The sequence below is a fragment of the Mus pahari genome, chromosome 11 (genome assembly GCF_900095145.1).
Source record: "Mus pahari chromosome 11, PAHARI_EIJ_v1.1, whole genome shotgun sequence".
Taxonomy (NCBI): domain Eukaryota; kingdom Metazoa; phylum Chordata; class Mammalia; order Rodentia; family Muridae; genus Mus; species Mus pahari.
Window position 1 is genome coordinate 35,356,523 of NC_034600.1, and position 20,191 is coordinate 35,376,713.

The 20,191-nt window shown below is 37.4% G+C and overlaps 1 protein-coding gene across 2 annotated transcripts in view; it reads right to left on the minus strand.

Moving 5' to 3' along the window:
• Cwc27 (CWC27 spliceosome associated cyclophilin) overlaps nt 1-20,191 on the minus strand; it is a 171,962-nt gene that overhangs the window by 69,153 nt on the left and 82,618 nt on the right. For both annotated transcript variants that reach the window (XM_029543999.1, XM_021208253.2), the window contains one exon: nt 8,539-8,636. In XM_029543999.1, the coding sequence (XP_029399859.1) occupies nt 8,539-8,636 (98 nt within the window). The remainder of the gene's footprint in view (nt 1-8,538; nt 8,637-20,191) is intronic.

Consider the following 20,191-nt stretch of genomic DNA (forward strand, 5'->3'; position numbering starts at 1 on the left):
TTTTTTAAGACAGGGTTTCTCTGTGTAGCCCTGGCTGTCCTGGAACTCACTCTGTAGACCAGGCTGGCCTTGAACTCAGAAATCCGCCTGCCTCTACCTCCTGAGTGCTGGGATCAAAGGCATGTGCCACCACTGCCCAGCTTTCGGCTTTCTTTTTGCTAATTTAGTCCTTGAATAATACCTGAGATATATACCACACACTATGTTAGATAATTTCATGTCAGCTGGACACATGTTAGACTCCTTTTAGAAAACTTCAACTAAGAAAATCCCGACTCTCCACCCATGTAGCATTTTCTTGATGAAGATGGATGTGGGAGGGCTGAACCCAGTGCATGCAGGTGGTGCCACTGATTGGTTGGTGCTTCTGCTGCTATAAGAAAGCAGGATGAGCAATTCATGAGGAGGAAGAAAGCAAGCAGCGTTTCTCTGTATCCTCGGCTCTACTTTCCTGCCTTCAGCCCATGCTTGACTGACTTTCTGTGATGATGAACTGGGATGTGGAAATATAAGATGAAATAAACTCTTTTCTTCCAAAGTTGCATTTGGTAATGGTGTTTAATCACAGTGACAGAAAACCTAACTAAGGCAGGTGTTTTCACCCTTTAGATATCAGGGCCCATACCTTCATTACTCCCCCCCACCCCCCAGAGCTGAGGACTGAACCCAGGGCCTTGTGCTTGCTAGGCAAGCGCTCTACCACTGAGCTAAATCCCCAACCCCCCACCTTCATTACTTTTTAAACTATTCTGAACCTTAAGTGAGAAGAAACAGATGATTCCTGGCCTGAAAGAGTTTCTATGAAGCAAACACAAATATACTTCACATTTTACTCAATAAAGTTAAAATTAACACCTAAATGAGGACAAGACTTCTGGAATTTTTTACTGGGTAGTGCCTGAGGAAAGTTAAAAGCCTGGGAAAAGGACCACTTTGGTCAGTGAGAACACACTATGTGTGCTGGTAGATTAGTAGAGAGCAAACATTCCATGTGGGTTTTTCTTTCCCATAAAAATCAAGATTAAGCTACTTGAACATTATATATTGGATAAACAGGAAGTAGTTAAATACACACACACACACTCTTTTCATAACTCAGTCAAGCTTGGGGCCCCCCCTCTAATTCTAAATAAGAGAGTAGAAACAACTTGAACTGGCCTGGTGTACTGAGAGGTGCACTGTACTGTGGTGGAGGTATACTTCCTTAAGAGGATTTAAAATCCTCCCTTGATTTATAGGCTCAGATTACCCCTCTCCTCTCACTTCTGGCAAGCATCACAGAGCAGGTATTGTCTGCTCAGAACTTTAAGGGGGATCTGACACCTTATCTCCTTAAGGTCCATTAAAGTATTTGTCCAAACCTTTACCCCTGTGTGACTATGTTCAGTTTGTTACTACTTCTGAGACCATGAAACTTAAAGAACCCGGAAAGGATTTAGACACAATTTAATGAAAAAGATTATATATTTTAGTAAAAAACAGAATGAGCCAACACAGGAAACCAACTTTCTCACTAATTAATTATAAATCTTATTTTAAATTTATTACCTCCCACAGCACTCCTGTGCACAAGCCAGGCTGGTTCACAGTGGGACTCACAAGGCCCCCAGACTGTAACCAAGAGTGTCCTGCAGCACACCTCTTGACACTGAGGGCATCTAAACCAATCACTATGTTCCTCGCTTACCTAAACTAGGGTGCTTCCTCTTAGAATCGACTGCAGATTCTGTAATCAACTAAGAGAAGGAACAATTTTGAGCTTTGCAAGGTTCAATCTCACACAAATATGAAATGTTGAATTGGATGACTGTACTACTAGCTTTATTCCTTGGCATTTGATTTAGTTTACTTACCATTTAGGTATTGTCTGCAGTCTTTCTAAGGTAAATAGGAGGCTACTGAGATGCCTGCAACCAAACCCAAGGACATGGGTTTGTTCTCTAGGGTTCACACGGCAGAATCAGGGAATCAATTCCTGCAAGTTGTCCTCTGACCAACAGGCATGTTCTGTGGCATGTGTGTACCCATTGGCATAAATGTACACACACACACACACACACACACACACATACACACACACACACACACACACGAATATAATAAAAATTAAAAGTAAATAGAAGACAAGTGGCAAAATTATGTGTTTCCTCTTAAGTGTACTTCTGTCTCTTAACTGATAATACAATATGACTCAAGGTATGGCAAAATTTATCTCTATAAAAGAAGAAGATACAATGAGGCCATATTTCAAGGTAATTTGCGTAGTGTGATAAAACAGATTTAAAATGACTAAGGGTAAGTCATTTTAAGTTCTGAATATGAATCCGGCCCAGGAAACAGGGTAAAAATTATAAACCCAGAGGAATATTAATCTCCTAATCAAAGGGTTCCTAAGATGCCCGAATCCTTCAAGTAAACACCACACCTATCAGAGTACTGGACTTAGTGGGAGCCATCCATTCATGCAAGACTCTGAGTATTTAATGCATAAGAAGTAGAATGCAGGGCTTTCTTCATCATCTAAGTTTCTTTCCAAGTGTAATTTAATCCAACTATGCACCCTAAATTCTAATATGAAGTGTGTATTTATTATCAATGTGTGATAAGACTTGCAAGATGAATTCATGAAACCAGAAAATATTCATTGGACATTTAAGAAGGTGTGAAAGTTCAAACAGAATATGAAAGCAGAACAGCTACATGTCTTTCTTCTAGCACATTTAAGATTATTATTTTTACATAGTAATATAATTTTTATTAAATGTTTCTCTACAATAAGAAGCCTAAAGGGTATATTAGGTGTTTTATCCCTAGATTTATAATAAGAAAACTGAGTAATTGAGGCTTAAATAACTTACCTGTTAGTAACTGAAATGAAGACTTTTACTATTTTCTTATTTATTTTAAGAATACATTTCAAGATATTCTTTTAAAAAATTAAAATATTCTTTGTGTGTGTGTGTATGTGTGAGTGTGTACATGAGGACATTCATATAGCTTTGTGCTGCAGTCTGTTGTCAGTGGGCAACTGTGGAACTGGTTCATACCCTTCAACTACTCTTACAAAGACTCTTGAACTTAGACACCCAGGCTTGCACAGTAAGTGCCATTACCTGCTGAGCTACCTCACTAGTCCCCAAATAGTCTTATAGTGCTAGTATATAATGAACGTACTATTACAACCAGAATTACTATTAAATTAGAATTATCAAAGTTACGCATTCGTGGTCTCTTTAGACCGGCAGGTATACTACATGAAAATTCATAGGGAAGACAGATCTATATTAGATAAAAATTTGCCATTCAAAATTATCAGAAAGCTTTAGAATATTGCTTACCTGCCTCTATTACTGAATTAAACTGTTATATATTGCTAACACATTCAAAAGAAGAAATCATCTAGTTTCCAGAATGCTCAAATAACTTAGTATTGGTCTGAAATAAAATGCTTTACAAAAGCCAGATATACAGCTACACAGCCCAATCTTTCCTGAATAGGTTCACAGGAATATTCAGCTCAACTGATGTATAACACTACAAAGCCAAGGTCAAATAGCACTTTCCAACTTCTTTTCATGTGCAGACCTTACTATACAGAAACACACACAGGAACATCTGGATTTGTTCCCAGAATTAACCTGGGAATATCTGTTGACTGGGAAGACATGCACTAAAACATACTCAAAGTCTACTCTGTTTCGATAACTCTGAGTTGTAAGATGGCTTCTGGTATCATTTATAATCCTAAGAAGAAGTTCTATTGCTTAAAAATGTCAAAGCAACAGTTTTTTTCAAATATAAAGAAAGTGGTGTGTTGTGAAATTTATAAGCTTTTTATAATCATTTTTATCACTATATCACCAATACTTGCCAATTTTAAAAGTTCAAAGTAGATTTAGAGGAAATACAATTCCAAGAAAAGGTAATCCATAATTTATATAATAAATAGGATCTAGAAAAGGCTGCATCAGACCAGACACACAATACACATACTTATAATAAAATAGGGTTTGTGGCTTGATGCTCTTGCATCACCAGAGTCCACAGAACTAAAATGTGGAGGTTTGGTTTGTTGCTACGTATTGTAATGCTAAATTCTGTACCCTTAGGCCTAAGAATGAATTCTCAAGTTTACAGCTTTTGTTGTGCAAACCTTGTTCTTTAATTTAGAACTACTGGTTAAATAAAAGTGGCTACAGCCAATTACTGGAGGGGTTGGAGATAGGTGGGTTTTTGAGTTACTTAGTTGAGCTTGGCAGAAGGAGGAGAAGGGGAAAATGAGGAGGAGAGAGAGGGTGCTAGGACCTGAGGAGATGTACCATGACCACATGGCCAGGAGAAACAGCAAGTATTGGGGGAACATCACTGGGGAGGTAGCCAGGCCAGAAAAGTAGATTGGGAGTTACTCCTAGGTAAGTGTCAAAGCCAAATAAAATAACCACAGTCTGAGTCTCATTTATTGTAAACTAGTCGAGGATAAGCTGAAATTGTTTGTACTATACTACAGTCCCATCGGATCAAATGTCCTCTTCTGCTGTGTAGATGTACATACAAAGCACCCATAAAAATGAAATACATAAATAACTCAAAGTGTTTCAACACTACTAGGAAAGATATTGCAAGGCTGTGATTCCTGGAGCTGGAGAGATGTCTCAGCGGTGCTTTCTGCCCTTCCTGAGAACCCCTTCTCAGTGTTCAGTTCTGAGAGCCCACACAGCATATACTACCTGTAACTCCAACTTCAGGGCATCCTATTGCCCCTAAGGCCTCTGTGCGTCCCTGTACACATGGAGTGAGCACACACACACACATGCACATGCATATGCAGAAAAAAACAATAAAATTAAATGATAAATTTGTGATTCTGAAATGAATAATAATATGGATCTTCATAAGCCCATACTGAATGAAATAAAGAGATTTAGATCTCTTTCTTTTTCTTCCTCTGTACTTAAAGAGATTATTTTTATTCCAAGTAATAAAAGTAGAAGTCAATGAAAACAGAATGTCTCTATTACAATATCATAGTAAATAAAGGAAAGATCTACCATCTACCAGTAGATGCTAAAAGTAGTGCTGACGAAGAGTAGGATATTTTAATAGTCTAATAGTGTCTGTCTGCAAGTATTTGTCAATTGTAAAGGAATAAAGAATGACTGCATAGTGCAGCACGGTGACACCCAAGCATGGTGACACCAGGTGAGTCAGCAGACAGCTTTGTACTACTAGCAATGTGTGAACAATGCAATTTCTTTGTTGAGGTTTCCAAATCATGTTCTGAGAAACCAAACTCAAGTTGACAAATATTTTTGTAAAATATTTAACCAAGACTCTTTAAAGCAATGTTCTCAACTTTCCTAATGCTGCAACCCTTTAATACAGTTCCTGTTGTGGTTTACCACAACCAAGAAATTATTATGTTGCTACTTCATAACTATAATTTTGCTACTGTCATGAATCAAAATGTAAATACCTGATATGCAGGATATGTGATATGTGACCTTGAGAGGGGCTGAGGCCCACAGGTTGAGAAGCATTGCTTTAAATGTGATGGAAGGTATGGAAGGACTAGGCAACAGTCAGGGTTGAGGACAGCAGAAACCTAAAGGCAATGTGGTACCTTAGACAGAAAAAGGATCCTAGAAAAACAGAAAGTCAGATTCCAGCAAGGGCTACAGTTAGGCATCAGCATGGTCAAGCACTAATTGCTTGGCTTGCACTACTGTACTCTGCTTGATCTTAATGTTCATGGAAACTCAGAATTATGACTTGCGGCATGTATAAATATTTTTCAAAATTGGGTTTCCAGATGCCTCAACAGGTCAAGGTGCTTGTGCACCCCGATTGTCTAAGTTCCACCCTGGAATCCATGGAAACCACCAGCAGCTGCAGAACACATTTGTAGCCCCAGCACTCCTCCAACAAAGGGAGGCAGAGCTGGAAAGCCTATGGGCCAGTTAGCCTAGCACAATCATTAGGAAACAGGAAGAGAGATCTAGCCTCAAACAAAAGGTGATGTCTGACCCTCACAAGAACGCCCTTGTCCCCCCCCCCCATATAAACAAACAAACAAAATGAAAAAAAGGTTCAAGGTCATTAGAAATAAAGTAAATATGCTTTAAAAATACTTCAAAATAAAACAATTTTAAAAAGCAGATGATCCTGAAAGCCTAGGAAACACAATGAAAACCAACCTCACAATTTTGAAGCTAGTTTTACCATTCAGATTTAGGGCAAATCCAATTATTTGTACATGATATACAGAAAATTAAAAAGAAGAAAATAATTGCTAATACAAATCTCTAATAATGACACAAAAGACTCCAACATAGTTTGTTCTCATCTACATATAGACTGAAACTGGGCCTAATGACCCTAAGTCAGGCTTTCTCTCTCACATTATAACTGGTGTCAAAAGCAGACAGATACACACCAGGATCTGGTGTAGGTCGTGAACAGTGCCAGCAGCCCAGGCAGCTACCCACTTCTCCTTCTAGGCCTTGCACTACAGAGCAGGGTCCACCCCATTGCCAGCACCATACTCTACTCTAACAGAGATGTCAACACAAGGGGGTATGCATAGTTATTAGCTCAAAATTTAATAACACACTTAAGTAAAAGACCTTTCTATTCCAGGAGAAATATTATCATATATTTAACATGATTTTAATGTAAGAAACAATCCCTTGGGAAATTACGTATATCTTGCTAAACTTATTTCAAGTATCTACTGTCACTATAGCTTCTTTCTACTCTGAGTTCTATTTTCACTGTGTGGGTTAGTCCTGAGTAAGTTCATCCTTTCCTTTACAGTTTGAGCCATTATGGATGACTTACAGTCTTAGCAGCTTCCTCAAACATATACTCCATTGACTTACATTTTTCATCAAGGCCTTGCCTCCATTTCAAATCACTGGGAGATACAGTCCAAATAATCTCTGAATTACACTGCTAAGCAGCAGGGTAACCACTTTTACTGCTTACAACAATAATATGTTTTACAACTAATATTCTGCTGTTTTGTATTGGTGCATATATTCTTTAAGGCTAGATATATGATGTACGATATTTTCTTAAACAGAACTCAATAACCACTTCAAAATCTAACAGATAAAAATACTCCATGCTTTGCAAAAACATGAGGGTGAAGCTGTCTTCACAGGGTAACATGTTATAGCAAATTTACCACTGAAAAAACATTTATTATTATGTTAAATGGTAACATAGTATAACATCCAAATTACAAAAAAAAAAAAAAGAAAGAAAGAAATGGATTTAAGGGTTTCAAGCTGAACATTACATGGTTTATTTATGAATTAGTTACAAAGATTTTAGTGAAGTAGATTAGCTTTTTCTGAAGCTGGTCTTCTTTTTTTTTTTTTGAAAAATCACAGTGACTCATAGAATATAGAAACTCGTATAACAGTTCAGTAGTGTTTTGATGAGCTTTATAAATGTATTAGACTTTCTATGTCTTACTGTAGAATAAAACCAAACATAAATGCAAGGGGTGAGATGGTAAAGAGCTTGATACATAAGTATAAGGACCCAAGTTAGCATTCCCAGAATCCACGTAAATCCAGTTATGGCAGTGCTTTTAGTCTTCCTATAGGGAAATGGGATACAGAGATAGGAGAATCCCCGGAAACTTCAAGGCCTGCTAGCACGGAGTGCAGCGTGGTGAGCATTGAGAGAATGCATCTCAAGCAAACTGGAAGGCTGAAACATATCTAAACTTGTCCTCTGACCTCTACACATTTCCCTCCTTGTGTGCACCTCAGTGCACATACAGATATGCACTAATACACAGATAAAATCAAAGCAACAACAATGAAATCCAATAGGGATTTAATACAATTCAAACCAACACACAAATGTTTGTATGAGTCCTCCTAGCATACGTCTAACATCCTTAAATGTCTGAAAGACTGTGCAATATAAAAAGAATGAAGAGTTTCTGTGCACTTTAATTCAGTTATGTATTAAAGCAACTCTTACCTGGTTTTAAAGTACTCATTAAACTTACTTAAAAGCAATAATCGTGGTCCTGTTGGCATCCAACTTATTTTTTAGAAAAATTATCTCCTTACATGAAAACTTATTTTTTTGGTAACTGCCCAGAGCAAGTTTATTTAAAAAAATGAAACAAACAAACAAACAAGGAACCAAAAAACAAAGCCACCAATCCTCAAGGAAGAGGAGGAAAGCAGGAGGAGGCATTAACAAGGTAGAAAACAGAGGTGTCAAGAGAGCGGAAAGAGCTGAGGTGATGGCTAACTTGCTTAAGTGCTGAGTTTGGATCCCAGGTACCCACCGAAAAGCTGGGCATGTTGGAATGTAGCTATAGCCCAAGCAAAGGAGGCAGAAACACAAGGCCCTCTTGGGCTTGTTTAGATAACCAGTTAGTTGCAGGTCCACGTAAGGACACTGTGACAGAACAGGAAGTGGGCAGCTGATGAGAGTCATCTGAAGCTGACTTCTGCCCCTCCTCCCACACACATTAAATAAAGGATGATGCAAGCCCGACACAGCCCTTACCTTCACTTCCTTTCTCCACTTTTGTGGCAGTTTCTTTCTTCTGTTTTGCTGCTAAGAGTTCTCGCTTTAACTGCCTTGCTTCTTTTCTGAGCTCTTCACTATAAAGCAAAGAAGATATGTAAATTTACATATACTGACAGAAAAACTGGTTTAGCAAAAGCAGAACTGTTTATTTTTAGATGCACTAAATCAAAGAAAAATAGTCAATAAATTAACTTTCTGCTATATACATGCATTTGTAGATAGTATTACATAAGTAGTCATTTTCCACAATAACAATGTAAGTATCTATAAATAATTTCCCTCTCAAATATATGGACTAGCAGAAGGTTAAGTGGTAGTTTGAATGAGATGTCCTCTATAGTCTCATGCATTTGAATAATGGGTCCCAGGTGGGTGGTGCTGTTTGGCTGAGGAGGTGTGGCCTTACTGGAGGAAATAGTGTCATTGGGGACAGATTTTTGTTCAATACATTCAAAGACTTATGCCATGTTGAGTTTTCTCTCTTGGCTCCCTGTTTTCTGCTTAAAGATGTGAGCTCTAGGCTGTCCCGCTGCACTTCTGCAGTGTGACAATGATAGACTCTTACACCCCTGGAACCATAAGCCCAAAATAAACCCTTCTATATGCTGCCTTGGTCATGGTGTTTTCTCACAGTAACAAAGAAGGATCTAATACAGTGTCTTAGTTAGGGTTTCTATTGCTGTGATGAAACACTATGACCAAAAAGCAACTTGAGAGGGAACAGGTTTATTTGATTTACACTTCAATAGCTGCTCATCATTAAACAAAGTCAGAACAGGAGCTCAAATAGGGCAGGAGCTATCAGAAGGGTGCTGCTTACTGGCTTGTTTCAGGGCTTGCTCAGTCTACTCTCTAGAAGAACCTATGACCAGCAGCCCAGGGATGGAACTACCCACACTGGGCTGGGTTCTCCCCCATCAATATTTAATTAGTAAAATGCCTTCAGCCAGATCTTACTGAGGCATTTTCTCAATGAAGGCTCCCCTTCCTTTGGATAACTCTAGTTGTGTGTCAAATTGACACACAGCTAGTGAAAACTGGCCCATTTTCTGAATTTACTAGTAAAGTTAACACTAGTCTCAAGGGCTCTTGTGTCAAATCAAAATTTAAAAATGTATGTTTTTGAACATAGGGCCTTTGTAGGTATCCCAGGTTGACCTGGGGAAGGCTACATAACTCAAAGTAGACTTGCCCCTACTTCCTCCTCCCGTCTACAGGCATGTGCTAGTATACCTGGTACACACAAAAGATTTTGAGTAAGTACTGGTCATCAAATCTGGATATACATAAAATAGATCGACTTCAAACTTGTTATCAACATTTTACCAGTAATTACCATTTATTAAGCAATTATTACGTGATAGTTGCATAGCTAAAATTATTTACAATTTATTTGATTATTCAAAGTTTTTAGTTCTCTGCTTATTTAAGTTTTCTCAGCACTTGGGAGGCTGAAGCAGGACTACTGTAAGTTAAGGCATGTCTAGGCTATATGGTGAGTTAGTTGTAGGTCAGTCTGGGCTACAAAGTGAGACTGTGTTGTATCAAATCCCTGACCCAATTCTTAAAAACTTATCAAATGCCACATTTGGTATGTAATTTCCTCTTTGTGAAACCTTCCATGCTAAAGTATTCTAAAAATTAACATGTGGTGTCATGTGTAAAAGCGAGTATGAAGTGACCTGTTTCTGCAACACAATTTTAGGGCAGAAGATTCAAACTTACTTCCTGACAAAAGTTATTAACTGTTCATACCATGCACCTTAGTTTGGCTATGGTTTACTATTCCCTCAGCGTCCATGGGGTGGATTTTTGTCCTCAATCATTGTATAGGGATGGGAAGAACCTTTAAGAGGTAGCAAGTGGGTGGGTGGGTGGGGGAACATCCTTATAGAAGCAGGGGGAAAGGGGATGGGATAGGAGATTTCTGGGGTTGGGGGGAAACCAGGAAAGGAGATAACATTTGAAATGTAAGTTAAAAAAAAAAAAAAAGAAAAGGAAGGGAGTCCTTAGGACAGTTGGAGGAGGCTGGTGTTAAAAGGAATTTATTTTTAGCTTCCTGTTTCAAGACCTCATATGTCTTTTAAACATGCTTTCAACACAGATGTTTACTGTCAGGTTAATACAGCTATGGTGGGGTCTTGCCCAAGCTGTTAGGCTGTTTGCCTTTATCACTAAATATATAATGCTTACATATTTAATATTTATTTAATCTATTAAGCAATATAATATATATCTAGGTAACTAATACAAATTCTAGACATGCTATTTCCTTAAAAGACAAGTATTCACTCTATTTACAGGAAAGCCAGACTGGATCAAGGATGCTTACAGAAGACTGGAAGATCAAGTAGACACCACGCCCTAATCTCCAATGTTATTCAAACCAACCTTAAGCCTAGATAGTTCTACACTAATCCATCCTCACAGGAACATCCAATCAGCCCACAGTCCCACAAGGGCAGCTATGAATGTAGCCCAACACAAAGTTTCAAAGCCTCTTAAAACATTAGGATATCGTTGCAATTTCTTTTTGTAACTTAATTTCATAGTTCTTGAGTATGAACTTTGTATATGATCATGTTATGTCACCATGTCAAAAGGCATAAAGCTTCCTCTTGGTCCTGATTCCTACTGTAGTTCTTACTAACAAGTCCTAGGTTTATCAAAGTGAAAGGCCTTATAAATATGCAAGCTTCAGTTCTTTTGGTTTTCTATACAAACAACCCCATTTTGTGTTTCTTGGCTTTCAAGACCCTTAAACTATCCTCTCTAATCCAAGTTTGCTACCTCTTAAATATTTCCAGCCCTTTGTTTCTAACTGAGCTTGCAGTACTCTTAAAATCACCAAACCCACTTCCTTAGCTATACTTCATGGTCTACCCATGGACTGTAATCCCATTAACATGGTATTAATTCTGGATACTATCCTGATAGTCACTTTACTACTATCATCATCAGAACTCCTAAGTTTCTTGCACCATCTGGCCTTGCAGACGTGACAATGCTGCTTGAAGTAACTGTGACTACGATTCAGGTTGTCCCATATCCCTTCAGGGATAAAAGACACACCTCCATTGAAGAGTAACCTTAGATGTGAGCTGCCATCTGGGGCTTTGCCCTTGTAACAAATGCCCTTATGATTTCAGTGTGCACTGGGGTTTTGGAGCCAATGTTTAGCATTCTACTGTAGAAACTATCTTTCCTCTTTTACAATTTTAGGCATTCTTACTCACTAACCCTTCATTCAGTAAACAAACTCAAATTTCTCTATAGTCTGATGGAATCAAGTGATTATTATCTTTACAAATGGACTCCATCCTGGAAAGAGCAGTTTATATATACAGTCTGCTTTGCAATCTCTGGCAATCTATCCCTCTTACGTCTCCTGAACTGTTTCTATACCAACCAAATTCAATGACCTGTGTTGAGATCTCTTCTTTCCAGATGGTCTCGCTGTCATTCAAAGATGTTAACTACTTCCTTCCTGAAATTCTACCTGAACCAGACTTGTCAGCATTCTGGAGTCAAGATTTCCCAATTGTCCTTGTCTTGGTTATTCTTTCTCTTCTTAACTTAAATTTGTTGGAGTTTCCTCATCTGTATGTAGTGGCACTTTAGTCTCATAATATCAAACACCATTCCTAGATAGGTTACTTGCAAATCTAGGGTGAATGCTTTGCCTTGAGTTTGGTCCTATCTTTCTAACTAGTACACATTTCCATATAGAGTATGGAGAATGCCTCATAAAATAAATATAAGATATAACATATAAACAGTTAAAAAATTATGAAAATGGGCAGGGCAGTGGTGATGCATGCCTTTTATCCCAGTCCTTGGGAGGCAGAGGTAGTATCTCTGTGAGTAGTTCAGGACTGGCCTGGTCTACAGAGCTGGTTCCAGGACTGTTAAGGGTACACACACACACACACACACACACACACACACACACAGCCTGTCTTGAAACTTTCTCCAACCCCCTAAAAAGTAAAAAGAAAATCTTTATTTATAACTAATTTAATTATTTAAATTAAAGATATTTTTGTTTCAACATATAAAAAGAAAATATTATCTTATATACAAGATTTTTTTACATCTGTTGTATTAAGTCTTCTCAATCTGTTATCTATTTTACTCTTAAGGAGTACTGCAATTCTGCCTAGCCACATTTCAAGGGCTCTGACCTAGACGGACAGCCCATCAGATGTCTCAATATAACCACACACTCAAATACAAATAGAATGTCTCCCCTGTTTTGTGAACAAGTCTATTTTTCATGTAGCTAGTGGTAGATTATCTATCTCAGGAAAAGACTTCGAATTTCTTCAGGACTGCTCTGTTTTCATTGGATTAGTGTTAAAATACACATCACACACATAATACTTCCTCTTGGCACTCACTATCAATGCCAACTTCAGGCTCTTATATACACCTATGATAACACAATTACTTCCTTCTTCTTGACGTTTGTGGACACAATCCTAGAAATCTCTAGTTCAGTCACCATGACTAAAATGTATAGTCTCCTCTACCCACTAGACATTCCTGTCTTTTATTCTGCTGGTTTTTAGTTGGGTACATGATTCAGTCATTTAAAGAATGTTTCTTGAAGACTAAGATTATTTTGCAGGTTGAAGAGCAAATGCTGCATTTCTATAGGTCAGTCAAGTCAGCTATGAGGATAATTTGAAGAATATAAAGAATGAGGATAAGGAAGTTTTTGTCATGTAAGATACTATTGCACCAGAAAAGAATATAGTCAATTAAGAAAATTAACTTGGATTAAGCAGTCGGGATCAAAAAGTCAACTCTATCACTTATCAGTCGAAGAATGACTTAGATCAGTTACTTAACTTCTCTCAGAGTCAGTTCTCCTACTACATAGTTAAGAATGGTTATAAGATACTGAGTACACAATGAATGTTCAAAAGTACTTATCATGTCAGTCAGATATGTAAAATATCACTCTTGCTTAGGACTGATTATCATGTAGGAAAATTTTATAATTATTTAAATGAAAGTCACCATTGGTATCTATAGAGAATAAATTTATTCACAATTTGAAAGTGCAAAATAGTAAAAATCTAATAGATTTGGATATTCTGTTGAAGTAATGTAGCATAAACTGAACAAAAATGACTAAATGACAAAGTGAGACAGAAAAGCATAGATCTACACAAAATATTATAAATTTCTCACTATGTTGAATTATTCAAGTGATTGAGGACTTTCAATGTTGTAAAAATCTTTCAGACTAGTAAAATATCACATTTGTCAATGCTTTTGGAGTCCATAACTCTTGGAATGAAGTATAAGTTTAAAAATTAATATTGAGATCACAGTCTAATTTTAGGGATCCCAATCTTACATCTCTAGAACATAACCCTTATCCACTGGCAAGAAATATGTTTAAATCTGTTAAGATAAAAATGAAAATTATAATTTTGAAATATATATCAGGATGTACTGCCAAAACCGTGGGCCTGCTTTAGGGTCCAAAAAAGCAACTGCTCAGCCTCCTCAAGGCCTACCTAGTTTCTGTTTGGATAATAAGAGAAAGTGTTTTTATAAATGGCTTCTGCTGTTATTACGTCTAAGGTAAGTTTTTTTTTTTTTCTAGTGGGTATGTTTTTAATTATATAGTCATCTGAATTTTAATACAGTTTGAATACACTATTAATCAATAAATAATTCTGTACTGCCCTATGTATATATTTTAATCTAAAAAATCTACAGTATCTTACCTTCTTACTAGAGATTACTAATTTATTCAATAATATCTAATATTTACATGTAGCAATCTGGATACAGGCACAGAAATCAAGGTAAGAAAGAAAAGATGGGAACATAATGCCAATAAATTCTTCAATTCAGTTACTTAACTGATGACAATCTTCTTAATAACATGTAATATAGGCACTGTGTAGGTTAGAGGCTGAGGTTTATGGAGAGTAGATACCACCATTTACTGAGGGAACTAGAAAGTAAAAACAAAAATCTATAAATTCTAGTCTCTGTTCTTTGTAACACAGCATACCAACACTAATACAAACTCTTCCAGGAGCTTGCATTGCAAAGGGCATAAACCTTGTCCACCAATAATGAAAGCAGTGCATGATTAAAAAATAACAAAGAAATGACTGAAGCACTTAGAAATTCAGCAACAGAAAGATTTATGCGGGCTAAGTGAGAGATGACTTTGCAGAAGAGCCGTGTGAACTGGACCCTAAACAATAGTGCCACGTGGTACCAGTATGAAGAGGTGTCCAAATGGTAACTTGAAATCTGGACAGGAAGTAGAGAGTAAGAAGAAAGAACGAGAAAGGTTAATTGATTCAGTAGATAAGGGTGCTAGATGTACAGCTGGACAACTGAGTCCTGCCCCTAGAACACGTCTAAAAAGGCCAGGCAAGGAGGTGCACACCTTTAATATTAGCATTCAGGAGGCAGCAGCAAGTGCGTCTTTATAAGCTTGAGTTCCAGGTCGTCTGCTTTACATAGTGAGTTTCTAGGTTAGCCTGGGGTATTCAAAGAGATCCTGCCTCAAGACAAACATACAATTCCATTCCTCTTTCCTAGTTCTGACAAAGCCACCAGAATGCTGGTGTCAGGATCATTTTAATATCAGTTCCTGACTTAACTCCACCTTTCCTTTCACATCACCGTGTCAGTCTGTCTGTCTACTTTGAGCTTAACTCTACATAGATGTCAAATTCACCTGAGCCGTAAGCACACTTCTTTCTCAAGTGTTCACGTTCTCTCAGGAGCTAGCTTCAAAACACATTTTCCTACTTTATCTTCCATGTAGACTATACAATTACTCTAAATTTCAGTCAAAATATACTAGTTGTCATTATCGTGGCTAAACTTAAGTTTTGGCACACATGCTCTTTGTTCATGCCATCTCTGTGACTTAAAATACTGCTATTTTACTATTGTTCTTTACTAAAATCTTCATCTTTTCAGAATTCATGGAAAAAGTGGCACTCAAGCTGTAGCTCTATTCAGAACATACTATTATAATAAGGTCAGTGCAAAAAAATAAGGATTCGCATGAAAAAGTACACTACCATGTACTGAGAAGGAAATTACATCTGTAATCAAAATTTGTCACAACCAATTCATGACTGTTAAATTATAGGAACAACTTCATGGAGTACAATTTTTAAAGGAAATTATAAAATGAAACTGAATATCATACCAAGATCTACTCTGCCACTGGTTTTTTCTTTTAAAGTTAATGTAAGGTCTGGAGAGGTACTTCAATTAGCAGAATGCTAAGGATATATATAAAAAAGCAACTATGTTCAGTTAGTAAAATGCTAAGGGTATATATGAAAAAGCAACTGTGTTGTACACTAACTTTAGAATATGAGGGAGATACCTTGAATGGGTAGATACCATTCCTCCCAGAAGCTATAAGGTATTAAATGGAAATCTCAGTGCCAGGTGTGAGATATCTTCCTATGAGTTGTTGCTTTGAGATATTCCAGAGGCCCCCAAAACAATGCAGGCATCTGCATTTCTCTTGGTTACCCACCAGAACTAGATGATAATATTCCATTGTTGAAGGTAGCACATACTTTGGCTGCAGGGTACAGACAAATCAAGCTGGAACAGAAGTGGAAGCTCCCTTCCTACTAGCTGGCTCTCAGTGCTATGAGAAGCTATATAGGCTGCTAGGAGAAAAATAAGTCATAGTTTTTCCCAGTAAATGTGTCCATTGATTTAATAGTGGTGTGACCCTTGTGAGGGTAATTAACTGCTCTTTGGCTGAATTTGGGACCTGTTCACAGGAGGAAATTCATTCTTGGTATAGTAAACCTGGTAATAAACTCATGGCTAAGTGGAGGTCTCCATTGGGTTTCTCCCCTCTGAGATGGTAACCCTGTGGAAGAGGGTGAGGAAAACCTGTAGGAGTCAGAGAGGATGAAGGAGACCATATGAATATGCCCTCCCCCCCAATCAACCAAGCAGGACTCATATGGACTCAAAGCGACTAAGGCAGCAAGCACAGGGCCTGCATGGGTCTGCATCAGGTCCCCGGCACTTAGGTCTGTTAGCTTGCTGTTGTTGTGAGACCTCTAATGGTGGGAGTGAGTGCATCTGACTCTCTCCCCTGCTCTTGAGCCTCTCTTCCTCCTGTTGAGTTGCCTTGTCCACTCTCCTATGAGTGCTTTCACCTTTCATCCTATTTGGTTGTCATCCCTTGGAGGCCTGCTCTTTTCTGAGGAGGAAACAGAGGGTGAGTGGATCTAGGGGAGAGTCAAGGTTGGGGTAGATCGAGGAGGAGTGGATGAGGGGAAACTGGTTCGGATATATTGTATGAGAGAAGAATCTAGTATCAATTAAAACAAACAAAGGAAGAAAAGAAAAAAGATAATAGTTAGAAAGCCTCAGGGCCTAAGTCCATGGGAAAGCATGGATATTTACATTACAACTCATAATAGTAGCAAAATTACAGTTATGAGGTAGCAACAAAAATAATTTTATGGTTGGGAGTCACTGCAACATGAGGAACTGTATTAAAGGGTCACAGCATTAGGGAGGTTGAGAACCTCTGCTTTAGGAGGAACCTACTACTGTTCATTTGCTAAACGGTCACTCGGTCCAACTCTCCTTGAAATATTTATATTTATACTCATAGGTGAGCATTACCCCTAATTTTGATCAGAGAAACTTCTGGTTGTAGTAGGCAGCAATTAAGCTGAGATTCAGAACTGGGTGCTGAGACATCTATATTATACCTCAAAGGTCCAGGGAACATTGCAGAAGATGAGGATGATTAAGAGTGCTTTGAAATGCTGTCTTCTAGATAAGAAAGTTGTTGCAACCATGATATTGACATTTGTGATAGTTAATTGCACAAAGATGGGCCATCAACATTCATCATGAATGGTGAGGGACCCACCAGGTCCCAACCCATCTGAAAAGTTGAGAGTCAGCTAAGGGGTTACTGAGTAGGGAGAGACATATTCTTCAATGGTTTATTTAGCAGCTGGTAAACTGCTCTAGCTCAAGCAAATAACCCACTACTCCTGCTCATGTAAGCAACCTTAATTAGGTTCCACGGGACACAAACAGAAAGACATGAAACCCAATATCCATGTTAGGATTCTAAATCTTAGACAAAACATTTGAATGTATTTAGGCAGGGTTATTTATCAGCGATCTAGGCTTAACATTATTGTCTGGACACAAGAAAGCAATTAATCCTTCAATTTAGTTTTATCAAAACAAGAAAACTCTGGATAGGATATAAATTAATAATTCTAAGCTATATTATCAAAAACTTAAGTATAAATAATTATTGTATTCAGGTTATTTTATTTCAAATCTTTTGGCATTAGGACAGTAAAGCCCATTATGAATTAAATTATTTCATCTCAGTTCTCATATCTAAAATATAGTGAGATGTCAAATAATTTAATATTCATCTTGGACACAGACACAAGTTAGAAACAATATGAGTCAGGACAGAACTACACACTGGCTCAGACACCCAGTTCTTAATGCACTCCCCTCTCAACTGTGAGCTGCCCATACAAGGAAAAGGTCTTCTAGATTTGCCTAGCTTTAATTTCCCCTGCTACTTCCCTCATTTTCTTCAGGTACCATGACTGTTCATAGGAGGGTAGATGAATTTATACTTGCTCTTTTTTTTTTTTCTTGTGGAATGATAGGTATTATAATAGAAGTTGCTGAATTCAAACAGTGATCATCACTAATATTTACCTTTAAAGGCAAAAAACATTATCCAGCCCTGATTCTTTGATTTGCCTTTAAGAGAACTGTAGTCAAAAAAAGAAACACATTAGTTTCTTATATAAGATAATGAATAAATGTGCTTAGAGTCTTCATTAAGGAAGTTGATGAGTTCACTATAGACTGCTGTTCTTAAGTTAACACTTGGAGTTAACACTTGAAGTTAGCTTATGCCTGCTATTTCTCAACATAAGAATTCATAACACATGGAAATAGCTGGCAGCCAAATAGTACAACTTTATGACTTTCAGTTTGCTGCTTTAACCACAACATAACAATTTGGTCATAATGAGACAACAACTTGGCTGTTGATAAAAATCGTTGAATCACTACAATACAAGCCCTTCATAGGTATTAAGACTATGGCACAGTTTTTTACACTTATGGTAGCATCAGCTGGAGCAGAGATATAGATTTGCCATAACTCATAAATACCATAATGTACTGTAACTTATGCACAGACTTGGAAAGAAAATCAGGGACATCTCATTGTGATTCCAAACTTGGTTCTATGTGTTGCTTGTGGCAAGACAGTAGATAACCAAGGAGCCAAGCTAGGTCTCTGCCCCTGATCTTGAGAAGAAGAGTAGAATTGAAAGACAATGATTCAGTGGAAATCAGCAGACCCCACATGACGCTTGGCCTAGAAGAAACACAAAGCTGCTCCTGTGGTGATGGTGGCTTTCATGTCTTAAAGGACATTACTACTATAAGTGTTCACAGAGTCTAGAACCAGTTATTGACAAAATGAGAGCCTAACCAGCTAACCAACCAATCAAACAAACAAAAATTTCAAATCTTTGTATATTTTTTATGGGCATATAAATTTCAAAATCTTAATGGTAAGTTTCTTTTGATTCACTACTTGAATTAAAATATCATTAGTCATGAAAATAAAATATATCAATTTCAGAGAGCTAAACATCAGAAGACTCCCATATTTTAACACTCACCATTAAGCACTTAGAACCAAACTGCTTTTCTTTCACTATAATCCTATTAAAATAGGAATATACAAGGCAAAGAAGAATTGTGTATACATTTATCCATTTTATGAGAGCATCTAATAGAAAACATTGGCAAAGTCATTCTGAAGCACTCTATCAGAACATAAATTCAATCTGAGAGTGTTCCATGTGTTCTCTATAATCTGCTGTACACGTATACAGAAATAGGAGGCTGCTCCTTTCTTAAGCATACAACAATTCAGAAAGAAGGGATTTAAATGCACTTGTAGTCTTTATACTTCTTGATGTGAAAGATCACATGGATTTTTAAACAGAAACTGGACATTTGATATAAAATGCTACCAGTCTTTGAAAGATTTTTTTTTTCAAATCTTACTTTAAAAAAAAACAAACAAAGTGAACAAGGGTAAATGCTGCAACAGAAGTATGAAATGCCTCAAATAATAGTAGACACGGCTCTTCTGTCCAAATAGTGCTACGGTAAGCACTGCCCTTTAGTTTTGAACAGTATTTTAAGAAACAAGTATGTTATTTGACTTTCCAGAAGTAAATATTTTATGGCTAAAAATTATCTTCAGAAATATGTATCTTCCAGGACCCAACTTTATAAACACTAACACAATATAGAACACAAATAAGAACACTGTCTTTTCCAGTAAGACAGTATATTAATCTGAAATCTGGTGATCACTCTTGGCAGTGACTAAAGGCCCCTCTCTCTCCTTCCTTGGCGTGCAGAGGATTGTTTCTTACTTAAATATTGCTGACCCACATCCCTCGCAGTCTCATTTTTATCTCTTTCCTTCTTTCTCCCTTGCCCCTCTCTCCTTCCTTCCTTTTTTTTTTTTTTTTTTTTTTTTTCTCTCCATGCCCCTCTCTCTTTCTCTTTCCTCCCC